The 16,296-nt window shown below is 42.3% G+C and overlaps 1 protein-coding gene across 4 annotated transcripts in view; it reads right to left on the bottom strand.

The window, feature by feature from the left end:
- Window positions 1–9,335: 9,335 nt before the first annotated feature.
- The window catches only part of exd1 (exonuclease 3'-5' domain containing 1), a 54,324-nt gene continuing 47,363 nt past the window's right edge, over window positions 9,336–16,296 (bottom strand). For all 4 annotated transcript variants that reach the window (XM_077240197.1, XM_077240198.1, XM_077240196.1 and 1 more), the window contains one exon: window positions 9,336–9,717. In XM_077240197.1, the coding sequence (XP_077096312.1) occupies window positions 9,562–9,717 (156 nt within the window). In that variant the 3' untranslated portion in view covers window positions 9,336–9,561. The remainder of the gene's footprint in view (window positions 9,718–16,296) is intronic.

The raw sequence follows: 16,296 nt of genomic DNA on the forward strand, positions 1-16,296 counted from the left end.
TTTTAGCTTTCTTTATGACAAAGGCAGTGGCAGACCACAAAAAACACGGCATTAGTCAGTTTAAAGTATTGCCATACAGAGAACCAAGCCATAGTGGCCTTGTAATGTGGGATTTTTAAAGTGCAATCACGGCCAGATCATTGGGCAACCAACGACGGCCAAAATAAAACCCCAGCAAATGTACAAGACATGTAGCGGAATGATGTTAGCTGCTACTTGTTAATCTTCGGTGCCGTGCGAAAGTTGTTTTCAAAAGTAGGCTAACTATGGCCAATGTTTAGCTAACGCTAGCTAGTGGAGATTCACTCCCTCCCCCACCACAGGTTTAAGTAGGCTAGTTTAAGACAATAACACTAAAACTAGTAAAGCATAATTTAACATAAACTTCACTATGGTGACCGAACCTACCTTGAAAACAAGGATTTTTCAGATTTAGGCCTATCTCTTGCTTGAAGTTGCTGTCGTTCACTTTTCCCGTGGTGTTTCCTGTGGAACTACCATCCTGTAGGCGGGACTTCCTGTTTCATGTATATATATGCGGACCAATTCCGGACGTCATCACGACGTGCAAACAACTTTTGCTTTAGACCTAGGCTACTAATGAATCATGTTGAAAAACAATGTTATTATTTAACATTAAAAATGCATTCACGAAGCTAAGCATGTCAATGATTAATGCCTCAGTCAATCAAACATTTCCCTTCATTCATTGTTCATGTCAATTTCCTGCACCTGTCTTAGACGTCCACATGGCGTCTAGTCTGCACCTTCAGGGAACCAAAATCTGACTTCCAAACATGACGTACAAAATACCTCGTTTGGAGGTAACTTTGCAAACCTAGATCATGTAAATTTTTACTGCACCTGTCTTAGACGTCCACATAACATCCAGAAAATTACCTATTCCGGCGTTCAAATATTGAACATTATATTGACGTCCAGGTGGGGTCATAGTTAGATGTCCAGCGGACCTAGATTGCACGTTGCATAAAGGTCAAAAATTGGTCTTGGACCGACTGACGCAATATAGACATGATCTGCCTGTCCAATAGACGTCTGATGTTTAGTGGGTATGATCAGGACTTATAAGGAAGATTTACGGCTATATATGCGTCAGTTTCACTAAACAGCCCAACGCACTCGCTGGCGCAGACATTTAAGAAGGAATGATGTTTGCTTCATGTGATAGGCTTGGCAAGTGAAAATATATTTGTATTATCTTTCTGTATATGTATAATTTTCTTTAGATTTTCTGTCTAAAAGTGACCAAAAAGAAATTTAACTCCAGCTCACCATCAGTGTCGCCAAACTGCTCCGTCTCCAAAATGTTCGTACGCATGGGTCAGAGTTTGCGTGCAGTTGCGCACATTTTCCCGTCAAGTTTGTATTTTATAAATCACAACTTGTGCGTCGGAAGTGGCGTACGCCTCTTTCAGGGCCTGTTTTGTGCGACGGTTATAAATGAGGACCCTGCTGTTTCTACTTCTCACTCATAATATAAACTGCACAAGAGAGGTTAAACAAAATGTTAGCTTAGAAGGCCAGCAGGTTGCGTAAGACTTTTTAATTAAATACATTTTATTAAATAAATTTAATAAAATGTATTAATAAAATTATTAATAAAAATAATTTGTATTACCTTATTAAATGTATGCATCATCTTTCATGTCAAATTCTTACATTTGATCAATAAATTCAGTAATAATAATAATAAGACACTATAGGGCTGTTACCCATCAAATTAAATAATTTGCACTGCAAAATTACATGTTATGAGATTGATATACAATCTGAATATTTGAATATACAAATGAAAAAAAAATGCCAATAGATGGCGGCAAGTGACCGTCAGGAGGATTTTATTCTTGTTCAACCTTGTATTTCAGCTTACAGACACACAAGCAGAAACAACTTGTGTAAATCATGTACACTTGTCTAGTTCATTTCAATGCAACAATTTATGTAAAATGGAAAACATTCTGTTAAGCTCCAAAAATGTCCCAGAAAAGATCCTACAAATATGAAAAATTAAAAGAAAAAAAAAAAGAGTCCACAACTCGTTATGAGTTGAGTTGTGTCAGACTGACCGGTGTTAGTCGCGCGATCAGACTGGCCGGTGTTAGTCGCGCGATCAGACTGGCCGGTGTTAGTCGCGCGATCAGACTGGCCGGTGTTACCGCGCGATCAGACTGGCCGGTGTTACCGCGCGATCAGACTGGCCTCAGACTCGCCGGTGTTAGTCGCGCGATCAGACTGGCCGGTGTTAGTCATGTGATCAGACTGGCCGCTGTTGGTCATGTGATCAGACTGGCCGCTGTTAGTCATGTGATCAGACTGGCCGGTGTTAGTCGCGTTATCAGACTGGCCGGTATTAGTCGCGCGATCAGACTGCCCGGTGTTAGTTGCGCGATCAGACTGCCCGGTGTTAGTCGCGCGATCAGACTGGCCGGTGTTAGTCGCGCGATCAGACTGGCCGCTGTTAGTCATGTGATCAGACTGGCCGGTATTAGTCGCGCGATCAGACTGCCCGGTGTTAGTTGCGCGATCAGACTGGCCGGTGTTAGTCGCGCGATCAGACTGGCCGGTGTTAGTCGCGCGATCAGACTGGCCGGTGTTAGTCGCGCGATCAGACTGGCCGCTGTTAGTCATGTGATCAGACTGGCCGGTATTAGTCGCGCGATCAGACTGCCCGGTGTTAGTTGCGCGATCAGACTGGCCGGTGTTAGTCGCGCGATCAGACTGGCCGGTGTTAGTCATGTGATCAGACTGGCCGCTGTTAGTCATGTGATCAGACTGGCCGGTGTTAGTCGCGTGATCAGACTGGCCGGTATTAGTCGCGCGATCAGACTCGCCGGTGTTACCGCGCGATCAGACTGGCCTCAGACTGGCCGTTGTTAGTCGCGCGATCAGACTCGCCGGTGTTACCGCGCGATCAGACTGGCCTCAGACTGGCCGTTGTTAGTCGCGCGATCAGACTGGCCTCAGACTGGCCGTTGTTAGTCGCGCGATCAGACTCGCCGGTGTTACCGCGCGATCAGACTGGCCTCAGACTGGCCGTTGTTAGTCGCGCGATCAGACTGGCCGGTGCTAGTCGCGCGATCAGACTGGCCGGTGTTAGTCGCGCGATCAGTCTCAAATCTAGATTTGAAACTAGAAACCTTTTATAATGACAGCATTTTTTATATTGCCTATTGAGCATCTAAACGCACGCATACCCTATTATGACATGATGTTGTTTGCTTATAGGGACCAGTTACAAAAGAACGAGACATGGGATAAAATAGCTGGGATAGTTGGTGTCTCCGGTGAGTTGATGAAGTGCGTGCTGATGATTTATAATATTTTTTACTAGGAGGGAAATAATTGATTTGGAATATTTTCAACATTCATGGTTGTGTTTCATATTATTTTTGCATGCATGTATAGGCCACACACCAGAGCATGTGAGTAAAGCGGAGCGGGGTGACGCTTAAATATAAGTTAAAAAACTTAAACACACCAGGCTTGTGCACAATTCAGAATTTAATTGAGAATGACTCCTAAATTCCAATTCAATTCTTGAATTTGAATTGATGTCAAAAACAGGATCTAGAATTACAATTCAAATTTGAATTAAAGGAAGCAGAATTGCAATTGAAAACAAATTCTAAGAAATTCATATAGATATTTTAAGTGAAGTGTTTAACAATGAAGCTTTACAGTATATGTCAGATATGATTGCATTACATATTCTATAAATTATATTAGTTTGAACTACTTGTACTGATTACATTAACAGGAAATATTTTCCCCCAGCAATGAATGTTAAAAGCTCTAGTCACAGATGAAATAATTAAGTTTGATTTATTGTAATTGTAATTTTGTGGAACATGATAGAACATGACTCCCAGAATTACTTTACTAAATCTTTAGAAGAAAAAAAAAACAATTTTAGGTGGACATTTGTTTATATATATATATATATATATTAGAACAAAATGTATGCAGGGTTGAGGAGTGAATTAACTGTAATGAAATTATGTTATTGAATTACAAAATGAATGTAATTGTATTTTTTTGTAGCCTATTACTGAGGAAAAATGTGTAATTTAATTAGTTACTAATCAAATTAAAAGGAAATTGACTTACATTGATAAAGTAATCCAAATAAAATAATCCAAACCACATTTATAATGGGTAACTTATAAGAGTAAGCAATTACATTTCCAAAGTAACCTTCCTAACGCTGAATGTGTGTGAGATTCAACATAAAGGTCCTTCTAAAAAAATTAGCATATTGTGATAAAGTTCATTATTTTCCATAATGTAATGATAAAAATTAAACTTTCATATATTTTAGATTCATTGCACACCAACTGAAATATTTCAGGTCTTGTATTGTTTTAATACTGATGATTTTGGCATACAGCTCATGAAAACCTCAAAATTCCTATCTCAAAAAATTAGCATATCATGAAAAGGGTCTCTAAACGAGATATTAACCTAATCATCTGAATCAACTAATTAACTCTAAACACCTGCAAAAGATTCCTGAGGCTTTTAAAAACTCCCAGCCTGTTTAATTACTCAAAACCGCAATCATGGGTAAGACTGCCGACCTGACTGCTGTCCAGAAGGCCATCATTGACACCCTCAAGCAAGAGGGTAAGACACAGAAAGAAATGTCTGAACAAATAGGCTGTTCCCAGAGTGCTGTATCAAGGCACCTCAGTGGGAAGTCTGTGGGAAGGAAAAAGTGTGGCAAAAAACGCTGCACAACGAGAAGAGGTGACCGGACCCTGAGGAAGATTGTGGAGAAGGACCAATTCCAGACCTTGGGGGACCTGCGGAAGCAGTGGACTGAGTCTGGAGTAGAAACATCCAGAGCCACCGTGCACAGGCGTGTGCAGGAAATGGGCTACAGGTGCCGCATTCCCCAGGTCAAGCCACTTTTGAACCAGAAACAGCGGCAGAAGTGCCTGACCTGGGCTACAGAGAAGCAGCACTGGACTGTTGCTCAGTTTTGCATGTCATTGGGAAATCAAGCTGCCAGAGTCTGGAGGAAGACTGGGGAGAAGGAAATGCCAAAATGCCTGAAGTCCAGTGTCAAGTACCCACAGTCAGTGATGGTCTGGGGTGCCATGTCAGCTGCTGGTGTTGGTCCACTGTGTTTTATCAAGGGCAGGGTCAATACAGCTAGCTATCAGGAGATTTTGTAGCACTTCATGCTTCCATCTGCTGAAAAGCTTTATGGAGATGAAGATTTCATTTTTCAGCACGACCTGGCACCTGCTCACAGTGCCAAAACCACTGGTAAATGGTTTACTGACCATGGTATTACTGTGCTAAATTGGCCTGCCAACTCTCCTGACCTGAACCCCATAGAGAAACTGTGGGATATTGTGAAGAGAAAGTTGAGAGACGCAAGACCCAACACTCTGGATGAGCTTAAGGCCACTATCGAAGCATCCTGGGCCTCCATAACACCTCAGCAGTGCCACAGGCTGATTGCCTCCATGCCACGCCGCACTGAAGCAGTCATTTCTGCAAAAGGATTCCCCCCTCGTCCCCCACGTCACATATTGAGAAAATGTCCCGCATTTTTATCAGTCTGTTTGTTTTTAATTATCATATTAAGAAAATGTGCATTTGCATTCTTTTGCCTTTTAAGAAAGCATTTTATTTATTCTTTTTGCGGCGTAGTTTTTCACCTGTATTTAACAGCGCTTCATCAGAAGTACAAATACAACAGCCGTTTTTAAAATCATATCCAATGATTGAAAAGAAAGGAGTAAACACGGTCACTAGTGGGTTGCGACGCTGTCAATCAAAATGTTGAGCGGTGATTCGTTCATGTGTTTCTGTCAGAAAACAAATGGATAATTCGGTAAATTAAAATTTTTATTTAACAGAATTTATCAACTTATTGCCGGCTGTAGTGGTTTAAATTCACATCCTTTCTAAAAATATGAAAGTGTTTGGTGTAATATATTCTCAATATATAAGGCTGTCAATAAACTAATTTCATGTTGTTTTATATTTTATTTGTTCATTATTTATTTAGTTGGATTTTAGTTGGACTTAGAACTGTTTCAGAAACAGTGATCTGCATGATGCGGCTGCCTTGCTCAGTGATGATGAATTTAAATGGCAAGTAAAATAAAGATGTTATGTTACATTGTGATGTAATTGTGTTGTCTGAAAGGGACTAAATAACAAAGTATTTTTATCAGCTGAAATGCAGAATACAAATGTTTTTATTAAGTTAAATGGACATTATATATAACAGTTTCAGGTTATGTTTTAGTGTTGGTAACATGTCCCACATCGTCCCACATTTGGTTTGTTTGATGGTGGTCACCCTGTGTGCGACTGTAGAATGTATTTGAATTGCCATGAATTTAATTCCACTTCCTGTCATTCCAATTCAAATTCAACTTCCTGTGGGGCGGAGTCAATTCAATTCAAATTCATGAATTGAATGGAGGCCAATTCTAAAATTCTGAATTTTGCACAAGCCTGAAACATACGTTTCATATTTTTAAATAATATAATGTTATTTCTTTTATTTAATCTATGTTGATTAGCTATTTGAAAAGGGAACCGCGTGAGATGAGTAAGATAGGATAAGATGCCCTATATATCAAAAACATTTGGAATGGGTCAGACATAATTTTGGCCACTTATTAAATTTTGTTTTGTAGAAAGCCTTTCTTTAAAGTGAATTTCGTTTTGTATAAATTGTATCTTAATTGTAATCAATGTTTCACCAACAAATTGCCTGGATTAATAAATAAGAAGCAAATATAGTAGACAATATAATTAGGACACGGAGGCGCGGCGCGTGAACTGGAGCGCGTCTCATACCAAAAACTGACAGAAAACTCTAGTTTATTAATAAACAATTCAAATGTTTAATGCATAATCCTTACTATGGCCGGTTCTTCGTGGCAAAGTTTTAGCTCCTTTACAAGATTAGCATACTGCCCTTCAGACTCTCTGTTCTAAGATGCACACAAAACCTTCTTTTCTGTCTTTTAAAGAAAATGAAAAGCTCGTCTTCACTGGATGATGATGATGATGATGATGATGATGATGATGAAGTGTCCATGTTTTCTCAACTGTCGGCGCGAAAGTTTGGGAATATTGAAGCTCTCTGAACGTCGCAAATTCGCGTCGCGGCTGATGTGAATGGTTTTGACGCGAACTATTCGGTACGCCTCCGGTGTGAAAGGGCCTTTAGTCGCGCGATCAGACTGGCCAGTCTTGGGCTTTAGGGTGATACGACTGCTGGCATAATGTCACACATCTACGACTCTATGGAGCTAGAAACGTGTCTTTATTACATGCGAGAAAATAAATGATCTGAGAGAAAAAAGAACATTTGAGAGAAAAAGTTTTCATACCAATAGCAAAAAATAATATTTGAGACTAAAAAAAGTTTTGAGAGAAAGTATTTTCTCATAGAACATGAAAAAATATAAATTTGAAATTTTTTAAATTATTTCTGAGAAAAAAAATCTCTCTCAAAATACTTGAAAAAAAAACTCAAATATATATTTTTTGCTATCAGTGTGAAAACATTTTCTCTAAAAAAAAGTGTTTCTCTCAAAACGCTTTTCTCTGCTCTCGATGCAATTTTTCGCTCTCGTGTCAGGATTCTGCTTTAGCTGTGAAACTTGTCATGGGCGGGGCCACGTTCTTTTTTTCCTATTGGAACGTTCCTATAGAGTGCCGAAGTTATGACGTCACTTTGTAGGACAACTCTGAAGTTAGCGACGCATGGGTTCCCTCGATCGAAAAGCTTTGCATTTTCCCCATAGACTTTTGGAAAATCGCAAAAAATAAGATCTGTGTTCAACAAAGAGTTGTGACCCTTACACGTTTTGTCTATCAAGATAATCTTTACAAGTTAATCCAAAATGTGTACGTTTTGAAGCCTATATAAAGTTTAAAAAACCACAAGCAGACACAATAAAGTTTTAAAGCAGGTTATAACTGGTGTGTTTTATGTCATAGATCAAAACGTGAAAATATTTAGAGGCTTTGTTAACCACAGACCTTATTTCAGGCGATTTAGCAAAAACCCATTCAAAAAACCCATAGACTTTGAGAACCGGAAGTGCTAAAATGCTAACTCACTTCCGCGTTTTGGCCTACAAAGTGACGTCTTTGGCACTTCGGCACTCTATTGGCCAGTCGGGTGAGCATCGTGTTGTCTTTGGTGTAATGATTCAGTTCAACTCCCTTGTTACCAGCTACCCATCGAGTTGTGTGTGTGTCATCATCTTACCCAAAGAGTGTCCGTGCTCAACTAAGGCAGAGGAGGCATCTATGTAGGTGAACCGAACACGAACAATGGTGTAATGATTCAGTTCGACTCCCAAGACAAGACGATGCTCACCCGACTGGCCAATAGGAACGTTCCAATAGGAAAAAAAGAACGTGGCCCCGCCCATGATAATTTTCACAGCGAAAGCAAAATCCTGATACAAGAGCAAAAACTTGCATCGAGAGCAAAGAAAAGCGTTTTGAGAGAAACACTTTTTTTAGAGAGAAAATGTTTTCACACTGATAGCAAAAAATATATAGCCTATTTGAGATTTTTTTCAAAGTATTTTGAGAAATTTTTTTCCTCAGAAATAATTTTACAAATTTCACATTTATATATTTTTTACGTTCTATGATAAAATACTTTCTCAAAACTTTTTTTAGTCTCAAATATTATTTTTTGCTATCAGTGTGATAACTTTTTCTCTCAAACTTTTTTTTCTCTCAAATCATTTCTAGCTCCATATGATTCACTCTGCAGTGATCATAACTCGAATGAAGTTCGCATTAATTGTTCTGTTAATCACTCTGAGGCTACATTGAAACAATCTGTACTGCACAACATAAAATAAAAAAATCTTGATAAAATGATTGACGGCTTAATCATCTTCAGAACTAAGATCTCATTCAGTGTACAGTGTAAAAATTCATTTGCCTGCTAATAATATCTCATTTCTTGTTGGTAGCATTTTTTCCTTTGGAACGATGCATCATGCAAGGTTTCAGTTTTTTTGTGGAAGTGTCGTGCTAAATGTTTTCAAATGTTCAATAAAAGGGTCTCATCAAACATTGAGCAGCAAAGACAGAGCAGGTCGAGGAGACAGGAGAACATCCATTTAAAAATACGGAAATATAAACACAGAATCTGTTCAAATGACCAAACCTTTTCTTAGCTCCCAGCCAGTTTAAATCTGTTTTCCTGAAACAAGTCTTTGTTGAAGCTTCTGTCCGAGGCTCAGGTTTAGTGCTGAAAACCACAAAACAACCCTTCTGTGTGGCCAGATAAACACAGGAGTCAACAACCGTAGAAGAGCTTTACATTTAATGAGAACACTTCACACACTGCAGAAGTGTAAAACATGCATCATTATGAATTACAACGTACTGTACAAAAATTAATTATTTTTCAAATAATAACAGAAATGAGCTGTAACACACACTGCTGCAGCGCTTCCGCTGGGGATCCTCTATCCCCGGATGTGTTTGATCAGGACAGGAGAAACACAACACTCCTGACACACAGAGGACAGGTCAGACGGAGTGTGTGTGTGTGTGAGGAGAGGGTCTGAAGCTGGAGCGATCCAGGAGACCGGCGTCAGTCAGAGAAAAGTGATGCGTGGCCCATTCCCGACGCTCCCGTCTCACCGACAGCAGCTCCTCTGCTTCCTTCGGGAGCGCAGACACCTCCTGCTCAGAGAAAACACACAACACACACTTACTGGAGTTACAATCACCACTGCACACTCAACACACACACTTACTGGAGTTACAATCACCACTGCACACACAACACACACACTTACTGGAGTTACAATCACCACTGCACACTCAACACACACACTTACTGGGGTTACAGTCACCACTGCACACTCAACACACACACTTACTGGAGTTACAATCACCACTGCACACTCAACACACACACTTACTGGAGTTACAATCACCACTGCACACTCAACACACACACTTACTGGAGTTACAATCACCACTGCACACACAACACACACACTTACTGGAGTTACAATCACCACTGCACACACAACACACACACTTACTGGAGTTACAATCACCACTGCACACTCAACCCACACACTTACTGGAGTTACAATCACCACTGCACACACAACACACACACTTACTGGAGTTACAATCACCACTGCACACTCAACACACACACTTACTGGAGTTACAATCACCACTGCACACTCAACACACACACTTACTGGAGTTACAATCACCACTGCACACTCAACCCACACACTTACTGGAGTTACAATCACCACTGCACACACAACACACACACTTACTGGAGTTACAATCACCACTGCACACACAACACACACACTTACTGGAGTTACAATCACCACTGCACACTCAACCCACACACTTACTGGAGTTACAATCACCACTGCACACTCAACACACACACTTACAGGAGTTACAGTCACCACTGCACACACAACACACACACTTACTGGAGTTACAGTCACCACTGCACACTCAACACACACACTTACTGGAGTTACAGTCACCACTGCACACACAACACACACACTTACTGGAGTTACAGTCACCACTGCACACTCAACACACACACTTACTGGAGTTACAGTCACCACTGCACACACAACACACACACTTACTGGAGTTACAATCACCACTGCACACTCAACCCACACACTTACTGGAGTTACAATCACCACTGCACACACAACACACACACTTACTGGAGTTACAATCACCACTGCACACTCAACCCACACACTTACTGGGGTTACAATCACCACTGCACACTCAACACACACACTTACTGGAGTTACAATCACCACTGCACACACAACACACACACTTACTGGAGTTACAATCACCACTGCACACTCAACACACACACTTACTGGAGTTACAATCACCACTGCACACACAACACACACACTTACTGGAGTTACAATCACCACTGCACACACAACACACACACTTACTGGAGTTACAATCACCACTGCACACTCAACCCACACACTTACTGGGGTTACAATCACCACTGCACACTCAACACACACACTTACTGGAGTTACAATCACCACTGCACACTCAACCCACACACTTACTGGAGTTACAATCACCACTGCACACACAACACACACACTTACTGGAGTTACAATCACCACTGCACACTCAACACACACACTTACTGGAGTTACAATCACCACTGCACACTCAACACACACACTTACTGGAGTTACAATCACCACTGCACACTCAACCCACACACTTACTGGAGTTACAATCACCACTGCACACACAACACACACACTTACTGGAGTTACAATCACCACTGCACACACAACACACACACTTACTGGAGTTACAATCACCACTGCACACTCAACCCACACACTTACTGGAGTTACAATCACCACTGCACACTCAACACACACACTTACAGGAGTTACAGTCACCACTGCACACACAACACACACACTTACTGGAGTTACAGTCACCACTGCACACTCAACACACACACTTACTGGAGTTACAGTCACCACTGCACACACAACACACACACTTACTGGAGTTACAGTCACCACTGCACACTCAACACACACACTTACTGGAGTTACAGTCACCACTGCACACACAACACACACACTTACTGGAGTTACAATCACCACTGCACACTCAACCCACACACTTACTGGAGTTACAATCACCACTGCACACACAACACACACACTTACTGGAGTTACAATCACCACTGCACACTCAACCCACACACTTACTGGGGTTACAATCACCACTGCACACTCAACACACACACTTACTGGAGTTACAATCACCACTGCACACTCAACACACACACTTACTGGAGTTACAATCACCACTGCACACTCAACACACACACTTACTGGAGTTACAATCACCACTGCACACACAACACACACACTTACTGGAGTTACAATCACCACTGCACACTCAACCCACACACTTACTGGAGTTACAATCACCACTGCACACACAACACACACACTTACTGGAGTTACAATCACCACTGCACACTCAACCCACACACTTACTGGAGTTACAATCACCACTGCACACACAACACACACACTTACTGGAGTTACAATCACCACTGCACACTCAACCCACACACTTACTGGAGTTACAATCACCACTGCACACTCAACACACACACTTACTGGAGTTACAATCACCACTGCACACTCAACCCACACACTTACTGGAGTTACAATCACCACTGCACACTCAACACACACACTTACTGGAGTTACAATCACCACTGCACACACAACACACACACTTACTGGAGTTACAATCACCACTGCACACTCAACACACACACTTACTGGAGTTACAGTCACCACTGCACACTCAACACACACACTTACTGGAGTTACAATCACCACTGCACACTCAACACACACACTTACTGGAGTTACAATCACCACTGCACACTCAACACACACTTACTGGAGTTACAATCATTACTGCACACTCAACACACACACTTACAGGAGTTACAGTCACCACTGCACACTCAACACACACACTTACTGGAGTTACAGTCACCACTGCACACACAACACACACACTTACTGGAGTTACAATCACCACTGCACACTCAACCCACACACTTACTGGAGTTACAATCACCACTGCACACTCAACACACACACTTACTGGAGTTACAATCACCACTGCACACACAACACACACACTTACTGGAGTTACAATCACCACTGCACACTCAACCCACACACTTACTGGAGTTACAGTCACCACTGCACACTCAACACACACACTTACTGGAGTTACAATCACCACTGCACACTCAACACACACTTACTGGAGTTACAATCACCACTGCACACTCAACCCACACACTTACTGGAGTTACAATCATTACTGCACACTCAACACACACACTTACAGGAGCTACAGTCACCACTGCACACTCAACACACACACTTACTGGAGCTACAGTCACCACTGCACACTCAACACACACACTTACTGGAGTTACAATCACCACTGCACACTCAACACACACACTTACTGAAGTTACAATCACCACTGCACACACAACACACACACTAACTGGAGTTACAGTCACCACTGCACACTCAACACACACACTTACTGGAGCTACAGTCACCACTGCACACTCAACACACACACTTACTGGAGTTACAATCACCACTGCACACTCAACACACACACTTACTGGAGTTACAATCACCACTGCACACACAACACACACACTTACTGGAGTTACAATCACCACTGCACACTCAACACACACACTTACTGGAGTTACAATCACCACTGCACACACAACACACACACTTACTGGAGTTACAATCACCACTGCACACTCAACACACACACTTACTGGAGTTACAATCACCACTGCACACTCAACACACACACTTACTGGAGTTACAATCACCACTGCACACTCAACACACACACTTACTGGAGTTACAATCACCACTGCACACACAACACACACACTTACTGGAGTTACAATCACCACTGCACACACAACACACACACTTACTGGAGTTACAATCACCACTGCACACTCAACACACACACTTACTGGAGTTACAATCACCACTGCACACACAACACACACACTTACTGGAGTTACAATCACCACTGCACACACAACACACACACTTACTGGGGTTACAGTCACCACTGCACACTCAACACACACACACTTACTGCAGTTACAATCACCACTGCACACACAACACACACACTTACTGGAGTTACAATCACCACTGCACACTCAACACACACTTACTGGAGTTACAATCACTACTGCACACTCAACACACACACTTACTGGGGTTACAATCACCACTGCACACTCAACACACACACTTACTGGAGTTACAATCACCACTGCACACTCAACACACACACTTACTGGAGTTACAATCACCACTGCACACTCAACACACACACTTACAGGAGTTAAAGTCACCACTGCACACTCAACACACACACTTACTGGAGTTAAAGTCACCACTGCACACTCAACACACACACTTACTGGGGTTACAATCACCACTGCACACTCAACACACACACTTACTGGACTTACAATCACCACTGCACACTCAACACACTTACTGGAGTTACAGTCACCACTGCACACTCAACACACACACTTACAGGAGTTACAATCACTACTGCACACTCAACACACACTTACTGGAGTTACAGTCACCACTGCACACTCAACACACACACTTACTGGGGTTACAATCATTACTGCACACTCAACACACACTTACAGGAGTTACAATCACCACTGCACACTCAACACACACACTTACTGGGGTTACAATCACCACTGCACACTCAACACACACTTACTGGAGTTACAGTCACCACTGCACACTCAACACACACACTTACTGGGGTTACAGTCACCACTGCACACTCAACACACACACTTACTGGGGTTACAGTCACCACTGCACACTCAACACACACACTTACTGGAGTTACAGTCACCACTGCACACTCAACACACACACTTACTGGGGTTACAGTCACCACTGCACACTCAACACACACACTTACTGGAGTTACAGTCACCACTGCACACTCAACACACACACTTACTGTGGTTACAATCACCACTGCACACTCAACACACACTTACTGGAGTTACAGTCACCACTGCACACTCAACACACACACTTACTGGGGTTAAAATCACCACTGCACACTCAACACACACTTAGAGGAGTTACAATCACCACTGCACACTCAACACACACACTTACTGGAGTTACAATCACCACTGCACACTCAACACACACACTTACTGGAGTTACAATCACCACTGCACACTCATCACACACACTTACTGGAGTTACAGTCACCACTGCACACTCAACATACACACTTACAGGAGTTAAAGTCACCACTGCACACTCAACACACACACTTACAGGAGTTACAATCACCACTGCACACTCAACACACACACTTACAGGAGTTACAGTCACCACTGCACACTCAACACACACACTTACTGGGGTTACAATCACCACTGCACACTCAACACACACACTTACTGGAGTTACAATCACCACTGCACACTCAACACACACACTGACAGGAGTTAAAGTCACCACTGCACACTCAACACACACACTTACTGGAGTTAAAGTCACCACTGCACACTCAACACACACTTACTGGGGTTACAATCACCACTGCACACTCAACACACACACTTACTGGAGTTACAATCACCACTGCACACTCAACACACTTACTGGAGTTACAGTCACCACTGCACACTCAACACACACTTACTGGAGTTACAGTCACCACTGCACACTCAACACACACTTACTGGAGTTACAGTCACCACTGCACACTCAACACACACACTTACAGGAGTTACAATCACTACTGCACACTCAACACACACTTACTGGAGTTACAGTCACCACTGCACACTCAACACACACACTTACTGGGGTTACAATCATTACTGCACACTCAACACACACTTACAGGAGTTACAATCACCACTGCACACTCAACACACACACACTTACTGGAGTTACAATCACCACTGCACACACAACACACACACTTAATGGAGTTACAATCACCACTGCACACACAACACACACACTTACTGGAGTTACAATCACCACTGCACACTCAACACACACTTACTGGAGTTACAATCACCACTGCACACACAACACACACACTTACTGGAGTTACAATCACCACTGCACACACACTTACTGGAGTTACAATCACCACTGCACACTCAACACACACACTTACTGGAGTTACAATCACCACTGCACACTCAACACACACAGACTTACTGGAGTTACAATCACCACTGCACACTCAACACACACACTTACTGGAGTTACAATCACCACTGCACACTCAACACACACACTTACTGGAGTTACAATCACCACTGCACACTCAACACACACACTTACTGGAGTTACAATCACCACTGCACACTCAACACACACACTTACTGGAGTTACAATCACCACTGCACACACAACACACACACTTACTGGAGTTACAATCACCACTGCACACTCAACACACACAGACTTACTGGAGTTACAATCACCACTGCACACTCAACACACACACTTACTGGGGTTACAGTCACCACTGCACACTCAACACACACACTTACTGGAGTTACAGTCACCACTGCACACTCAACAT

This window comes from Siphateles boraxobius, unplaced genomic scaffold (assembly GCF_051911475.1).
Source record: "Siphateles boraxobius isolate OS27281-9 unplaced genomic scaffold, OSU_SipBor_1 22, whole genome shotgun sequence".
In the NCBI taxonomy this organism is placed as follows: Eukaryota; Metazoa; Chordata; class Actinopteri; order Cypriniformes; family Leuciscidae; genus Siphateles; species Siphateles boraxobius.